A 16,482-nucleotide genomic window follows, 5' to 3' on the forward strand; every position below is an offset into this window, starting at 1 on the left:
AGGAACTGTCCAGAGTAGGAGCAAATCTTCATAGCAAACCTCTCTTGCTCTGGACAGTTCCTGAGACAGACGGAGGTGTCAGCAGAGAGCACTGTGGTCAGACAGAAAAGAACTCAACTTCAATAGCTGATAAGTACTGGAAAGATTAAGATTTTTTTATAGTAATTACAAAGTAATTTACAAATCTGTTTAACTTTCTGGAGCCAGTTGATATGAAAAAAAATAGTTTTTAACTGGAATTCTCATTTAACATGGCGCAACATCTACGGCAGAAATTCCATAGTGTGAATGGTGCAGCAGAATTTTGTTGAAAACAGTAAGAGGCAGTTTCACTGTATTTTCTAAACTGGAACTCTGAAGTGGAATTTAGCTGAAAAAATACATAGTGTGAATTGGCCCTTATGCCTTGGCATATTGTGGACTAGAACATGTTGACGCAGAATTGTCGCATCTTGGGGAGACTATCTATTATTTAGAACTAACTGGATTACTAAATTTTGTAAATGTTGATGGCATTTTTTTTCCCCTTAACTTAGGCACATGGTGGACGACATGTTAAGCGCAGATGACGTTAGTTGTAGCAGCTCTCAAGTAAGTGCAAAGTCTGAAAAGAACATGGCTGACTTTGATGGAGAAGAATCTGGCTGTGAAGAAGAGCTTGTGCAGATTAATTCACATGCGGAGCTGACCTCCCACCTGCAGCAGCACCTCCCCAACCTGGCTTCTATCTACCATGAACACCTCAGCCAAGGCAAGACCAGTTTTTATTCATAAGATCACTAGTAATTATTTATTATTGTTTGCAGAATCTCAACAATGATTTGTCTGTGCTGTTTTTATTTAAAACATTATTTTACAGAATACAAAGTATCATTTAGATTCATGTTGAAAATTGGAGAAAGGTACTGTCATAGATCAGATTTCTTCATAGTTCTTTACTGTTTTTATTTATATGCATTATACAGGTCCTTCCGTTCATAAACACCAATACAACAGCAATGCAGTGGTGGACATCAATCTAGATAATGTATGTAAGAAGGGCAACACTCTTCTGTGGGACCTGGTTCAGGATGAGGACGCAGTGAGTTGGCATTTAGAAATCTGTAGTGTATATTCCATTGGAGTTTTATCTGTAACTATATACACATATTGTTGTGTTGCAGGTCCACCTGTCTGAAGGCTTAATAAATGAGGCAGAAAAACTTCTTTGCTCTTTGGTTTGTTGGTTTACAGACAGGCAAATAAGAATGCGATTCATAGAGGGCTGCCTAGAAAACCTTGCTAACAATAGGTAAGAAATAACAGATTTTTTTTTTTTTTTTTTTTTTTTTTTTTTACTGTTTTTAAAACATCCCTTTTAAAACATTTCCATAAGATTCCCTGTATAGTCTTTCCTTTACCATTGACATGCTGTTTGAGTGCCTGCCTTGTGCCTTGTTCTTCACATCTGTTTGGAATGTACCAGCTTTTATAAGTATGTCTCATGCTACATGTAAGCATGTCCTACATCTTTCTGGCAATCTGAAAAAAATAGGTATCTGTACAGTACAAGATTATTTAGTGAATACACCTTTTTGTTAATGGTTTTTACCCTCTCTTCTTTAGGTCTGTTGTTGTCTCCCTTCGACTGCTGCCTAAGTTGTTTGGTACCTTTCAGCAGTTTGGAAGCAGTTATGATACCCACTGGATAACAATGTAGGTTTAATAGTTATTCAGACATTGTCGTGTTATTGACTTAGCCAAGATTGCACTTATCATGTGCACATAATGTTTTTGGGCTGCTTTTTAGGATGTTATATATCCTAAAAACATGCAAGTTATGTCTGAGAAACATCATACTTTTTTTTTTTTTCTTTCTTTTTTTCACACCATTTGAATTCGATAGTAGAATTTCTCTTAACAAACTTTCAATTCTTTTTTTAGGTCCCTAATTATTACAGATGTAAAATTAGCTGCAGGGCACTTCATTTTCATTTTAAAATTAATTTTGTATTGCGCATTTTAAGATGTTTTGGGGATGTAACTGGTCCCAAAAAAGTTTCCTTTACAAATAGCTTATTAGATTTTGCTGTAGTACCCACCTAAAAGGCCAAAAAAGAAACCTGTACAAATGCAAAACCTGCTAAAAAAAATAAAAAGTTCCAGATGGCAGCAAAAATAAATAAATAAAAAAAAGGCAGCAAAGTTTGAAATGTGTTTTTTGCTGCCATCTGGAACTTTTTTTTTTTTTTGCATGTTTTGCATTTGTACAGGTTTCTTTTTTGGTCTTAGGTGGGTACTACCGCAAAATCTACTAAGCTATTTGTAAAGAAGAAAAAAAAAATTGAAATGTTTTATTTTTTATTTTTTTATTACTAAAACATTAAGGCAGATTTATCAAAACTTGTGCAGAGGAAAGTGGAGCAGGTGTTGGACTCAGGAGGACCACAGGACAGGCAGGGGGGAGAGAAGCGGGTGGGGGCAGCGGTCTTTGGCCCCGCAAAAGCTGCTGCAGTTCATTGATTTAAAGCGCCCGCTTTCAATCAATGATCTGCAGCCTCTTCTTCCGATGGTTACTTAGCCGATAACTTATACCTATATTCCGGTATATTTGCCTGGAAAGCCACAGATTATCTGTATCAGCCCTAAAAAAATAGATATCGGTCGATCCCTAGTACATAATAAGGATTAGGTACTAAGTAACATATATTAATTTTTTTTTGTGATATCTGACATTTCAAGCCAACGAATAGTCGGTCTAAACTTAAACCTTTCTTAGATTGTTTAGTCTTAGTTCACACTGCCCAAGATTTAGACAGTTTTAGTAAATCTGAGCCTTTGTGTGTGAAACCCCAGCAGACTGGTTAACATAGACGCCTGGTGCCAGCTCGATCAGCAGCAGCAGGTACTCTGACCTCGGCAATCACTCTGATTTTGGTTGTTTTAACCCCTTGAATACCACAATTGCAGTATTTAAAAGGCTGAATGACAGGTGCCCGTTCAGCACCCTCCGAATGTGATCGTACGTGCGTTAATAAGTTAGGCGGGGTTTACCAGCAGAGTACAGATCTACCTGATCACTTCCATTCAATAGTATTACTTTTAAAAGTCCCCTAGTCAGACTTAAAGCTTTTAAATAAGTTTCAGCAACGGCTTCATGTGAGATCACTGATTTTAGCTCGTGCATTTGCACTTGTCAGCTTTTGTCAATGGCTAAGAAAGCAAACTACTCTAGGTCACGATGTCTGTGTAAAACTGCTTTCTGTAAATAACCAGTTCATGTTTAGCATTACTGTGGTAATATGGCTGTGTGAGAGCCCTTAACCCATTAAGGACGCAGGCCGGTGGAATCGTGATGTTCCAATCAGCTGAGAGGATGGCGGAAGGGCCCATACCTGCCTCCTCGCCGTCCGATTGGTGCTCTGATGCTCCCAGCCAGCCATGGCAGGCTGGAACAGCAGAGCACCGATAATACTGATCAATGCTGAGCCAAAGCTTAGCATTGAACAGTGTATGCAATCGAATGATTGCATGGTATAGTCCCATATGGGGGGATAAAAAAGTAAAAAAATTAAATTAACATTTTTTAAAATAAATGTGAATAAGTCCCTCCCCTAATAAAAAATTGAATCACCCTCAATTTCCTTTAAAAAAAAAATATAATAAAAAATAAGCATAAACATGTGTGGTATCGCCATGTGTGTAAATGTCATAACAATTAAAATATAAAGTTAATTAAACCGCACAGTCGATGGCGTACAACTAAAAAAATACCAAGTCCAAAATTGTGCGTTATTGGTCATTTTATAGACCATTAAATTTTTTTATAAAAAGTGATAAAAAAGGCCCATCAAAACAAAACCCATAAAAACTCCATACCATGGCACAAGAAATGAGCCCTCACACACCCCTGTATATGGAAGAATAAAGTTTCAGCGGTCAGAAAATTACAATTTTAAGCGTGCAAAAAACAAGCCCTTACGAGTCTGCAGGTGCAAAATTGAAAGTGTTTAGTTTTTTTCATCATCCTCTTCTAAAAAAACCAAAAGTGCATAAACTAAAATTGTCTGTGTCCTTAAAGCCAAAATGGGCTTGGTCCTTAAGGGGTTAAAGCAGAAAGCACAGGCCTAGCCATGTAAACAACTCTTTCAGTGCATCCCTTCTGTCCTTACACTTTTCTCAAATGTTTGTAGTTTGTAATACATTTGTTAGTTATTTTTCTATAGATGAAAGTGTGACCTTGCTTGGTTTGTTTTGCAGGTGGGCAGAGAAGGAGTTAAATATGATGAAGCTATTTTTTGACAATTTGGTGCACTATATCCAGTCTATTCGAGATGGGAGGCACAAGCATGTTTTGTAAGTTTATGTGGATTCATACAGCCGAAAATCACTTTACCATACTACATTGCAGTTAATGTTAGGAAATTGGGTTTTGTGACACGCAAGTGGTTTAGCAATCGCTGTAAATGCATCCAGGATGCATTTCTAAGTTGTGGTGCAACCTCATAAGGTTAAGCTGCGATGCAGCACGATCCTGATGTGTGACGTGGTGATATTTGGCTGTGCAATCAATGTTGTTGCCAGATTTGCCATGTTGCTTTAGTGTAATGTAAAGTTGGAGCAGTTTACTGCATACTGTCATACATTAAAATAAGATGGTATGCAAAAAGCTCCCTGTAGTAATGGCTGCATGTAGCCGAAAAATATCTGTTAAATCCTTTATAAATGCATGCATTGTTTTTATTTATTGTACGTATTATTGTATCAATCAAGTGTTGGCAGTGAAAAATATCAATCACATCGCAATCTTTTAATGCACAGGTACAGCCACAGTGCAGAGGTGCAAGTTCGTCTTCAGTTTTTAACATGTGTGTTCTCAACATTAGGCTCACCAGATCATTTCAGTAAGTATTCAACATGTGGCTTTATGTTACTTAGTAATTTGTCTGCAATCCTGTTATTTTTAAGGTTATAGTGGAATTTGACAGTTTAAAAGTACTACAACTTTTTTGCATGATAAATGTGCACCTTATGTTTTATAGGTTTATCAGTTTATATGTATTTTCTGTTATGGAGTATTTGTAACTCTTGGCGGTACTTCCAAAAAGATAGTTAGTATAAAAAATTATCAATTATCCATTTTTCCTAATAGGAATGAGTTTAGAGCAAGTGGACATCCTCTGGCACTGCTTAGTAGAAGACTTAGAGTGTTACGACGATGCATTACATTGGTTCCTAAATCAGGTTCGCAGCAAGGATCAGCATGCTATGGGGATGGAAACTTACAAGCACCTCTTCTTAGAAAAGGTACAGTTTTTACTTCCTAATTAATACCTAAACCTTGGTCACATGTTGTGTTGAACATATAATTAAGGAGTTAGATGATAAATTCAGTTAAATATTATTTTTGTATATGTAGATGCCACAGCTGAAACCTGAAACCATCAGCATGACTGGCCTAAACCTCTTCCAGCACCTGTGCAATCTAGCTCGATTAGCCACTAGCGCCTACGATGGTGGCTCAAACTCAGAGGTAAGTGACAGAATAAGCGTATCCTTTCCCAATATTAGGGCACATTGCTGCAGTTTTTGGTTGTGCGACTTCTACAGGTTAAGTACAATGAAACCATGGGCTTCACCTGTATACCACTGCGTGTGCATATGCTCCCTTCAACTACATGACCGAAGTATATACATTAGGATCCATATGTACCTAAAGCATAGTTATTTAAGTGAAATTGGACCCCTGTACCTATACTTTTAATGTAACTCCATTCTGAGCCTGAATGGAAAGCTGCTCTGTGCAAACTTGAGCAGGGAAATTCAAAACACAGAAGAGGTTCAAATATTCCCATAGTTTTCTCTGTGTAGGTTTCACTTATACATATTACTGGCCAAAATTACTGCCTTGTGAAAGTGTCCAGAGCCATACTTTAATTTAAATGGCCATCATGCAATACTGCTGCGGGGAATGTGCCCGGCTGGCTATGGTTACCTTGGCAAAATCAGCAGTGTGCCAATTACAGGACCTCAGGTGATTAGCTGTTTGTTTCGGGAGTGCATTTTTCAATGGCGTCATCTGAGTTATACCCCACTTCAAGATTGGATTAATATTTCTGGTTTTTATTTCATCTTTAGTTATGTGGAATGGACCAGTTTTGGGGCATTGCTCTAAGAGCCCACACTGGGGATGTCAGCCGTGCTGCAATCCAATACATTAATTCTTATTATATAAATGGTAAGAGTCATTTTGATTAGCAGCCTTTTAGTTGCAAATAGAAAATCTTTTGTGTGCTTTACTTTTTCTTTACTATTGTGCTTAAAGGGGCACTCCCGTGGAAAACTTTTTTTTTTTTTTTTTTTTTTTAATCAACTGGTGCCTGAAAGTTAAACAGATTTGTAAATCACTTCTATTAAAAAATCTTAATCCTTCCAGTACTTTTTAGGGGCTGTATAGGGGCTGTAGATAAATCCAAAAAAGAAATGCATTTCCTCTGATGTTATGACCACAGTGCTCTCTGCTGACCTCTGCTGTCCATTTTAGGAACTGTCCACAGCAGAGGAAAATCCCCATAGCAAACATATGCCGCTCTGTACAGTTCCTAAAATGGAGAGCAGAGGTCAGCAGAGAGCACTGTGGTCATGACATCAGAGGAAATGCATTTCTTTTTTGGATTTATCTACAGCGCCTATACAGCCCCTAAAAAGTACTGGAAGGATTAAGATGTTTTAATAGAAGTGATTTACAAATCTGTTTAACTTTCTGGCACCAGTTGATTTAAAAAAAAAAAGTTTCCACAGAAGTACCCCTTTAACCCCTTAAGGACTCAGCCCATTTTGGCCTTAAGGACTCAGACAATTTAATTTTTACGTTTTCATTTTTTCCTCCTCGCCTTCTAAAAATCATAACTCTTTTATATTTTCATCCACAAACTAGTATGAGGGCTTGTTTTTTGTGCGACCAGTTCACCTTTGTAATGACATAACTCATTATATCATAAAATGTATGGCGCAACCAAAAAACACTATTTTTGTGGGGAAATTAAAAAGAAAAACGCAATTTTGCTAATTTTGGAAGGTTTCGTTTTCACGCCGTACAATTTATGGTAAAAATGACGTGCGTTCTTTATTCTGAGGGTCAATACGATTAAAATGATACCCATCATTACGTACTTTTCTATTATTGTTGTGCTTAAAAAAAAAAATCACAAACTTTTTAACCAAATTAGTACGTTTATAATCCCTTTATTTTGATGACCTCTAACTTTTTTATTTTTCCGTATAAGCGGCGGTATGAGGGCTCATTTTTTGCGCCATGATCTGTACTTTTTTTTTATACCACATTTGCATATAAAAAACTTTTAATACATTTTTTATAATTTTTTTTAAAATAAAATGTATTAAAAAAGTAGCAATTTTTGACTTTTTTTTTTTTGTTCACGCCATTCACCGTACGGGATCATTAACATTTTACTTTAATAGTTCGGACATTTACGCACGCGACGATACCAAATATGTCTTTAAAATTTATTTTTTATGCTTTTTGGGGGTAAAATAGGAAAAAACGGACGTTTTACTTTTTTATTGGGGGAGGGGATTTTTCACTTTTTTTTTTTTTACATTTTTTTTTTTACACTTGAATAGTCCCCATAGGGGACTATTCATAGCAATACCATGATTGCTAATACTGATCTGTTCTTTGTATAGGACATAGAACAGATCAGTGTTATCGGCGATCTTCTGCTCGATCTCAGACCAGAGCAGGAGACGCCAGGAGGAGGAAGGTGAGGGGACCTCCGTGCGGCGTTCTGAATGATCGGATCCCCGCAGCAGCGCTGCGGGCGATCCGATCATTCATTGAAATCGTGCACTGCCGCAGATGCCGGGATCTGTATTGATCCCGGCACCTGAGGGGTTAATGGCGGGCATCGGCCATTGCCGGCGGGTCCCTGGCTGCGATCAGCAGCCGGTATCAGCCGCGCATGACACGGGCATCACTCCGATGCCCATGGTTATGCACAGGACGTAAATGTACGTCCTGGTGCGTTAAGTACCACTGCACCAGGACGTACATTTACGTCCTGCGTCCTTAAGGGGTTAAAGGGAATCTGTCAGCAGATCTATGCTTCCCTAAAAATAGGCAGCATGAAATGCTGACAGGTTTCCTCATTCCAATAAATGATGTTTTGCCTTGAAACACTGTATTGTGTCTGCTGGGCATCTCCCCTCTAGGTTCTTTATCCTTAGCTCAACTCGATTGACAGGTCTCTCCTCCTTTGCTATTTTAAATATTTCCTCAGTTTGCAGATTTGTGAATAAAATGGGTGTGTAAGAAAAACGCATCAACCTTGTTCTTCATTGATTTCTTTTAGGTAAGACAGGGTTAGAGAAAGAACATGAGTTTATTAGTAAATGTATGGAAAGCCTTATGATTGCCTCCAGTAATCTTGAGCAAGATGCCCAGTCGAGCCTTACTATTATTGAGCGGGGGCTGTTGATGCTGAAAACACACCTTGAAGCTTTTAGAAGACGGTAAGAAACCATAATGAATGCATGATACTTCTAATGAGTTTACCATCTTTACATTATTGTGCTATACAGCAGTATGGGTTTAAGCCCAGCACTAGAATGACCGTTCCTCTGCCGATACCTTTTAATTTCAGAAGAATAATGAATGTTTATCTGGTAGTTGACTGTTTTTGTTTTGACCTATAGGTAGTGTAGGACAGTATGGGGAAGATTTAATTTCCTTGCTGAAATTTTATTGGCTGAAATTTGGCACAATTTTTGTGCAGTTTTTGTGCAAAAATTTTGTGCAATTTCAAAATAGACAACTTTGGGAAAAGTGCCTGTGAAATGCAGTGCTTCATTCTTGACTATGCCGTAGACGAGATTTATTAACTAAAATATTGCTCAAACGTTCAAAATGCATACCACCTCTGCCTTACTTTAGAAAAATGACATTCTATGGCAAGTTCTGAGGTGATTTTTCATTTGTGAAAAGTTTATCTTTGCCTTGTGCCGTTTTGATAAATTTGGCACACACAAGCCAAAAACCTAGCAAAAAACAAAAGGCTGCGAAGTGGCTGCACATAGACACTTATTGATAAATCTCTCCCTATATGTCCATTACTATCTGCATGTCTTTAAATTAGTATTCAAACTTTAATTCTTATCCCACAGGATAGGCAATAACTGTGAAATCATGGTTGTCAGATCACTGTGCCCCCCTCTCCATGAAAAAGATCTCCACTAGCTGCCCAAGAGTCGAGCGCAATCTTAAATGATCTTATCCCAAATCCACAGGATAGGAAGTTTAAGACTAAATACGCCTTTTAATACTGCTTAAAAATTGGGCATCTTTTACCATAGATTATTGTTGTGTGTTCCTTTCCAAATTACAGTTTGACATTCACAAGCAATGAGTGAAACAAACTAAAGGAAGCAGGTTACTACTAGCTAGGCTAGGCACATATAGACAGAAATACATGGGACAATAGCCTAAGGGTATTTTCACACGTAGATGATCTGCTGCATATTTTTGCAGCTGATTTTGCTACCCATTGAAGTTAATGGGTAGCAAAATCAGCTGCGCAAAATATGCAGCAAATCTTGTACGTTTGAACGTACCCTTACAGATTATCCACCATGTGCTCTTCATATCATATTGTCAGAGGCCGACTAATAATGGGTTGCAGTTTAAAAAATTTTAAAAAATATTTAAATTGCTACATGTAGAATTTTCCACAGTATTTTACTTAGAGTTCCACTCATGATCTTGTTAAATTTTATAATCCTTCCAGTTCACTGCCCCCATCATGATAAACCACCCCCTGCCTTTATTTTTTATTATTTTTTAGTTTTCTACCTTCATATTGCTCTGTATTTTCTGCTCAGTCTGTCAGATTCACAGACTGAGAAGGGGCGTTCCCCAGAAGGTGTGACATCAACTGAAGCCATACAGTTGGGGACTTCCTCCCTCACTCTGCTACACACAGCCCAGAGCAGTTCAGTGTGAGATGAGCTATGATTGGCGCACACACACACGCACAGCACTCGAGACTGCATTTCCTGATTTTGGACTTCTGCTAGGCCAGCAGGAGTCCAAAGTCTGTGCAAGAGATGGGGAGGAAATGTGCTCTGGGCACGTAGGGAGACACCTAGTGGCAGCTTTTTTTTTTTTTTATACATAGTTTTATGCATATGATACAGCAGGTAAAGTAAATAAGATTTGTAAATTACTCCCTTCATTGGGGGACACATGGGTATTATGCTGCTGCCACTAGGAGGCTGACACTAGGCAAAAAAAGAAGTCTGCTCCTCCCACCAGGATATTCCCGCCCACAGGCACAGAGCAAATCAGTTTTAGCTTAGTGTCATTAGGAGGCAGACACAGGTGTGGAGCTCTCTCCAGACCTGGTCTTTTTTGTTTATTTTCTAGCTAGAGATGTCTAATTAGGGTTTTTTCCTTAGTTATTTTTCTAGGTGGGGGGTGACAGGAGCATGGCGCTACTTTATCGCCCGCATGCGAAGAAGGGGCACGGTTGCCAACGGTCAGCACCTGGCAGTAGTACCCTGCGTCCGGGTCCCCCACTTGCCCCTGCCCACCTCACCATGGCAGCTTGGCGCAATGCAGCGCAGCCTTTAGCTGAGTGAAGCCTCCTGGGTAAGTATAAGAAGATGGAGTCCATGGGTAAGTATGTACTTCATACAACCCCCCCCCCCCCTTGCCCCCTACCTTTTCTACCTTACTTGGGGTCCTATTCAAAGTGCCCAGCTTCTCAGCTGCCATTACTCGTGGCTGTGCTGGGCCAGATCCCTCATGGCCTCCGCGTTGCTGGTGGTACCATACCTGCTGGGGAAAATCACAGATGTTTGTGGAGATCATCTCCCTTTCCTAGCATCGCTACCCGTGTGGCTACCACAATCTTAGTTAGCTAGCTGGCTATTAGTCTTAGGTAGGTCCCCGGTACTCACAAATCCCCGGTTCATTAAGACATCAGGTCTCTGGTACCACGCGGACTGGACATAGATAGATCGGGTCTCTGGCCGCTGGGGAGGCACGGTTTCCTGTGCGTCTTTCCTTTCCCGGCAGACTGGTCGAGTGTCCATGCGGCCGGGCCTTGTTACGGCAGGGGCTGCCTGTGGTGCTGCGCTCTATTAATTTAGCCCCTGGCTCCATTATTCACTGTTAGGCAGTCTTTTTGTGGCTCCCGGGGCGTGGATTCACTAGTGCACCCTATGTGCTTATGTGTGCTCTGCGCCCTCCAGTGGCATCATTGTAATGCACTGTTCTTTCTCTTTAGTTAGGCCCCCCTCTAGTGGCCAAAATTAGTTATTGCAGCTGCACAGTTTTTTTTCTATGGTCTTTCTCATGCTGCTGTCTGTAAAGCACCTTGGAGTATTCTCCTCAGTCAGATGAACAACCTTCCTCTCCCCTTCGTGAGAGGAAGGTTGTTCAGCTGAAGTGAGTCCCGACATGGGCTGAAAATCTCTACAGCGTTGAACAGTGTCTAGCGTGTCCGCTGAAGGGTGCAATTTGGGTGATTTATTTAATTTCTGCATTTCTTTCTTTTGCAAGAATTGTCTATGAAAATTGCCTATGTATGCAAGAAATTTCTACTAAAAGCAACTAAGGAACATTTTAAAAGTTGTGTGGCGTGTAATTTATATTCTAACATGTACTTCTCCACCTGTTTCATCTGTCACGTTCTCCCTCTACTACCTACGATAGTAGGCCTACGGTCTTTCATGCAGTCAATGTTCGTCCTCTGGCATAAGGGGGGTTTCACAGGTTGCCCACTTTTTCTCATGCGGTCATGGTTTTTCTCATCAAAGTATTGACAGTCTTATATGATCCCTCCTATGGCTGGTCCAGCCGTCTACTTATCCCCTTCCGCTACTGGCCTCGAGGTAGCTTGGTGTGTTGTCTGTTTTTGTTCTTGCAGCCGTTGCCCGTCGACCTCCTAGCATTGGATGTTTTTTTCTTTGGTTCCTATTCTTTCTTTCCGTGCCTTCATACCCCCCTTTGAAGGTACTGCTAGATTTGGTGTATTTACAGCTGGTATTCTAGCATTCTCGTTGCCTTTCCTTAGGGACTTGTTGGCACTGCTGGGGCGGTCCCCTGCCTTCCACCCAGAAAAAAAGGTGGAAGGGAGTGGGGGAACACTGCCGACCCTTGCTTGGTTCCTAGTCTGATTACCCCAGCCCTCGGGTCGCACTCTCTCTCATGGTAGCTCTTGCATATGAGACGTTCTGGCAGTCCTTGTGCGGTTTTTGTTTTGGCTTTCTCTCAGTCTCAGGCCTCCCTTTCCATTTGCGGTGGGAGGTGCTCTCTGTTTGACCTCTGCTCTTGCTCTCCAGTGGTCTCCCAGCTTGGAATGTCTTATGACCTTCCTTTTGTTGGCCCTTCTGTTCAGGCTTCCAATGGTTCCGCTTCAGTCCTGGTTGTGGCATGTCAATCTTCCTCCTTGGTAAGTGTTGGTGGTTCTGTTCTTGGGAGAGAGTCTTGGTGAGCGACCTCCTGCACCCAGAACATGTCTTCTGTTCTTGCACCTTTTTGCTTTGGTTGGACGGAAGCCTCAGTTCGGTCCCCTCTGTCCCCCCCCCCCCCCCCTCTGTAACTTGTCTTTCTGGGGTACTTCATCCCGGGGTTATCTGGTCTGTTCTAGGCATTGGGATCAAATGCTTGTTCGGACTTATCTGTCGGGTCTCTTCTGTCTGTGAGTGCTGGGCAGCGGGGTGATCTCTGGTAGTGGTGCCTGTTACTCTGTCCGTGTTTCTCCCCTAGGTTATATCACTTCTCCTCTGGTGGTCCCAGTCTCACTCTGGGTTTCTTCGATATTCTACTGTTCTTGCATTGTGCTACCTTCTGGGGGTTGTTTGTCTTCAGGGTGGTTCTCCACTTCAACTGTGACAGAGTTGGCAGGGTTTCTGTCCCGATCCTCTTAGCTGTTTCCTTAGGGAGGCGGTCTCTCTCCACCTCCACCTCTCCATGTCCTGTCTTGGCCTAGGAGCACGTCACCCGGGGCGTCTATATTTTACCAAGTAAAGTCTGGGTAAACTCAACTTTATCTTATGTTGTTATCGGATCTGGGAACCTCTGATTCTGCTGGCGGCTGCTCCGGGGGTTTCTGGACAGTTTTTCCACACTGGCCTGTTTGCTTCCCTTCACCTACCCCCCGGGGCCGTACGGACCTCGTGGCTGAGGGCCTTGCGGTTTTCCTTGTTCCCCTGTCTGGCCAATTTGCTCTTCTTACTTAGGCATGGCTTTCCCTGTCGCACTCTCTTCTCCATTTTCCGGGTTCTACTGCATCATCTGAGTTTTTTCTGACACCCGGTTCTCGCAGGGTGGCCTTGAGACTGTGACCTTTTTACCTGGGCTTCCTGGTTTGGGTGGTCGGCAGAGTGCTCCACGCCCTAGTCTCCTCTCTGGCCGGCTCGGGCCTGGACGCTGGTCCTGCTTAGTATCTTTCCTCAGCCTGGGTCCTACAGTTGCAGCTGGCCTCCTGACAGGGAACTCTCTCTTGTGCCTTTCCACACAGTTTTATTCTGGAAGTTGGTGTCTCCTCACTGTGTTTGCGTTGCTAAGTCAAATCTCTGACTTGTAGTTCTCTTGTTACTCTCTTTTTCGCATTTTGGCCAGGCCTCGGTGGGCCTGCATCTTATGTCTTGTCTTTGGAGGTTGTTTCTGCTATCCTGCCAGGATGGACACCTGTCGGACCCCAGTCTCTGCAGGGTTCCTTCCCTTCTGGTCCTAGCTAACCCCTCGTTTTATGGGGGCTTCATGGTGGTTGTCTTCCGGGTTCCTGTTCCCTCTGGGCCTCGTCAATGTTCCTGGGCGAAGGGGTCTTGTTCAGTCTCTGGACTGACATTCCTTTTTTTGGCAGTTATTTTTTCCCAACCCAGGGACTGCTTTGGAATGTCCCATGGTCTCCTGTGTCCCCCAATGAAGCGACCAAGAAAATACGTTTTTTGTTTCTTTTTTACTCACTGTGAAATATCTTTCTCGTAGCCTTCATCAGGGTACACGCCCCCCCCCCCCCCCCCCACAACTGATTTTCTCAGTGCCTATGGGAGGAGCAGACTTCTTTTTTTGCCTAGTGTCAGCAGCATAATACCCTTGGTCTCCTGTGTCCCCCCAACGAAGGCTACGAGAGAGTTTTTACGGTGAGTACAAACAAAAAAAATCTCCTTTTTATGTTACTTTGATTGCCTTATAAATCTGACCACTAGAGGTCTCCCTTCTGGTCCAGACTGCATTCAGTCTGTTCAAAAGTACAGACTTTGGTCTTCTGGCTGGAGATCAAACTCAGGAAGTGTGGCCTGGCCATAGGCAGTGAATAAGACTCGCTCTCCCTGTTTCATACACAGGCGGAGAGAGAGTGCTATTCACTGCCTATGGCCAGACTACACTTCATGAGTTTGGTCTCCTGCCAGTCCAACAGGGAGACCAAAGTCTGTACTTTTGAGCAGACTGGACGCGGTTTGGAGCAGAAGGGAGACCCCCCCCCCCCCCCTCCTAGTGGCAAGATGTATAAGGCCTTGAAAGTGACATAAAAACACACTTTTTTTCATGGAGTAAATAACAAATCTTATTTATTTTATCTGCTGTATCACATGAAAAAATAATAATTTTAATGACCGTTAACATTTAAATGGGCACTATCATTTAAACTAAAATTTGCTATTGCCCTCCTTATGGTAAATAACAAATCTTTCTAGCTTACTTTGTTTTCTTAAAATTGTTTTAACTTAAAATAGTTTTCTATGTTTTATTTGTGTTTTAAAAAAGCTGCCACTAGGTGTCTCCCTACTTGCCCAGAGCATATTTCCCCCCATCTCTTGCACAGAATTTGGACTCCTGCTGGCCTGGCAGAAGTCCAAAATCAGGAAATGCAGCCTGGAGTGCTGAGGGGGATGTGTGCAGCCTTAGCCTATCATAGCTCATCTCACACTGAACTGCTCTGGGCTGTGTGTAGTAAAGTGAGGAAGGAAGTTCTCCCCTGTATGGCTTCAGATGATGTCACGCCTGCTGGGGAACTCCCCTTTCCAGTCTGTGAATCTGACTAAGACTGAGCAGAAAATACAGAGCAACTAAAAAATTATAAAAATAAAGTGAACTGGGAGGAGTATAAAATTTAACAAGATCATGAGTGGAACTCTTTAAGTAAAATACTGTGAAAAATTCTACATATTGCAACATTATTGGGGTTTTTCCATTGTTTTCAGAAGTTTAACACACGGCCATCTTTTTGTACATCAGAAATGCTTGGGATGTCAACGTTTTAAGACACACATAGCCAATACAGAAATGCATTCTTTACATGTACTTTTATTTATTTTTTATTTTTTTATTTTTTTTTTGTTCTTAGCTTTGCCTACCATCTACGGCAGTGGCAGATTGAAGGTACTGGTATCAGCAGTCACTTGAAGGCTCTGAATGATAAGCAGTCATTACCCCTACGGATTGTGTGCCAGCCAGCAGGACTTCCGGATAAGGTCAGGATAATACTACTCATTCTATGCAGAGTCTTGTATCCGCTCTTTGCTAACAAGTATTTTATTGTAGATGACTATAGAAATGTATCCAAGCGACCAAGTAGCTGATTTGAGGGCGGAAGTAACCCATTGGTATGAAAACTTGCAGAAAGATCAGATGAACCAACAGCCCCAACTTCAGGAGTTTGGGCAGAGTAGCCGTAAGGGGGATTTTCCTGGTAAGTGTGTGTGGATTATTATTTTGAATTTTTTTTACCACTTGTGGACGCAGAGCGTACAGGTACGCCCTGCATCCCGAGTCCTTAAGGCCCCAGGGCGTACAGGTATGCCCGTGGGAATTTCGTTCCCTGCCACTCGCCGGGCAGGGACCGGACCGGGATGCCTGCTGAAATCATTCAGCAGGCATCCCGTGCCAACGCCTAGGGGGTCCGGAAACCCCATGTCAGCGATCCCGTGACCCAGAAAATGAGGGGGATCGGAGCTGTCCAAGACACCCCCGATCCCCCTGAAGGGATAGGTGTGAGGTGGCAGGGGTGGTTAAAGTTCGGTTCCCCCACTCTGCCCACCCACAGTAGTCCGGGCAGAGCGGGGAAACTGTGCTGGGATCGGCGCCAGAGCTCCCTTACTGGTGGCGATCCTCCTCTGTGCGGCGGCAGGCAGCGATCCTCTGTGTACGGTGGCGATCCTGCTACTGCCAGGTGAGTTTTGCGTAGCAACATCTGAAGGGCCACAGTTTAGTGGTCTCTAAGCTGTAGCCCTCCAGATGTTGCAAAACTACAACTCCCAGCATGCCGAACAGCAAACGGCTGTCTCAGCATGCTGGGAGTTGTAGTTGCGTGCCTTCAGCTGTTGCATAACTACATCTTCCAACATGCCCTTTGGCGATCAGTACATGTTGGGAGTTTTAGTTTTGCAACAGCTGGAGGCACACTGGTTGGAAAATACTGAGTTAGGTAACATAACCTAACTCAAGGTTTTCCAACCAGTATGCCTCCAGCTGTT

General features: G+C 42.1%; 1 protein-coding gene across 3 annotated transcripts in view; it reads left to right on the top strand.

Annotated features, from left to right (window-relative positions):
- USP34 (ubiquitin specific peptidase 34) overlaps window positions 1-16,482 on the top strand; it is a 231,391-nt gene that overhangs the window by 74,976 nt on the left and 139,933 nt on the right. For all 3 annotated transcript variants that reach the window (XM_056567745.1, XM_056567746.1, XM_056567747.1), the window contains 12 exons: window positions 537-751; window positions 966-1,081; window positions 1,164-1,291; window positions 1,606-1,695; window positions 4,240-4,335; window positions 4,801-4,883; window positions 5,132-5,286; window positions 5,399-5,512; window positions 6,118-6,217; window positions 8,352-8,511; window positions 15,354-15,480; window positions 15,551-15,698. In XM_056567745.1, the coding sequence (XP_056423720.1) occupies window positions 537-751; window positions 966-1,081; window positions 1,164-1,291; window positions 1,606-1,695; window positions 4,240-4,335; window positions 4,801-4,883; window positions 5,132-5,286; window positions 5,399-5,512; window positions 6,118-6,217; window positions 8,352-8,511; window positions 15,354-15,480; window positions 15,551-15,698 (1,532 nt within the window). The remainder of the gene's footprint in view (window positions 1-536; window positions 752-965; window positions 1,082-1,163; window positions 1,292-1,605; window positions 1,696-4,239; window positions 4,336-4,800; window positions 4,884-5,131; window positions 5,287-5,398; window positions 5,513-6,117; window positions 6,218-8,351; window positions 8,512-15,353; window positions 15,481-15,550; window positions 15,699-16,482) is intronic.

Source organism: Hyla sarda, chromosome 3, assembly GCF_029499605.1.
Source record: "Hyla sarda isolate aHylSar1 chromosome 3, aHylSar1.hap1, whole genome shotgun sequence".
NCBI lineage: Eukaryota > Metazoa > Chordata > Amphibia > Anura > Hylidae > Hyla > Hyla sarda.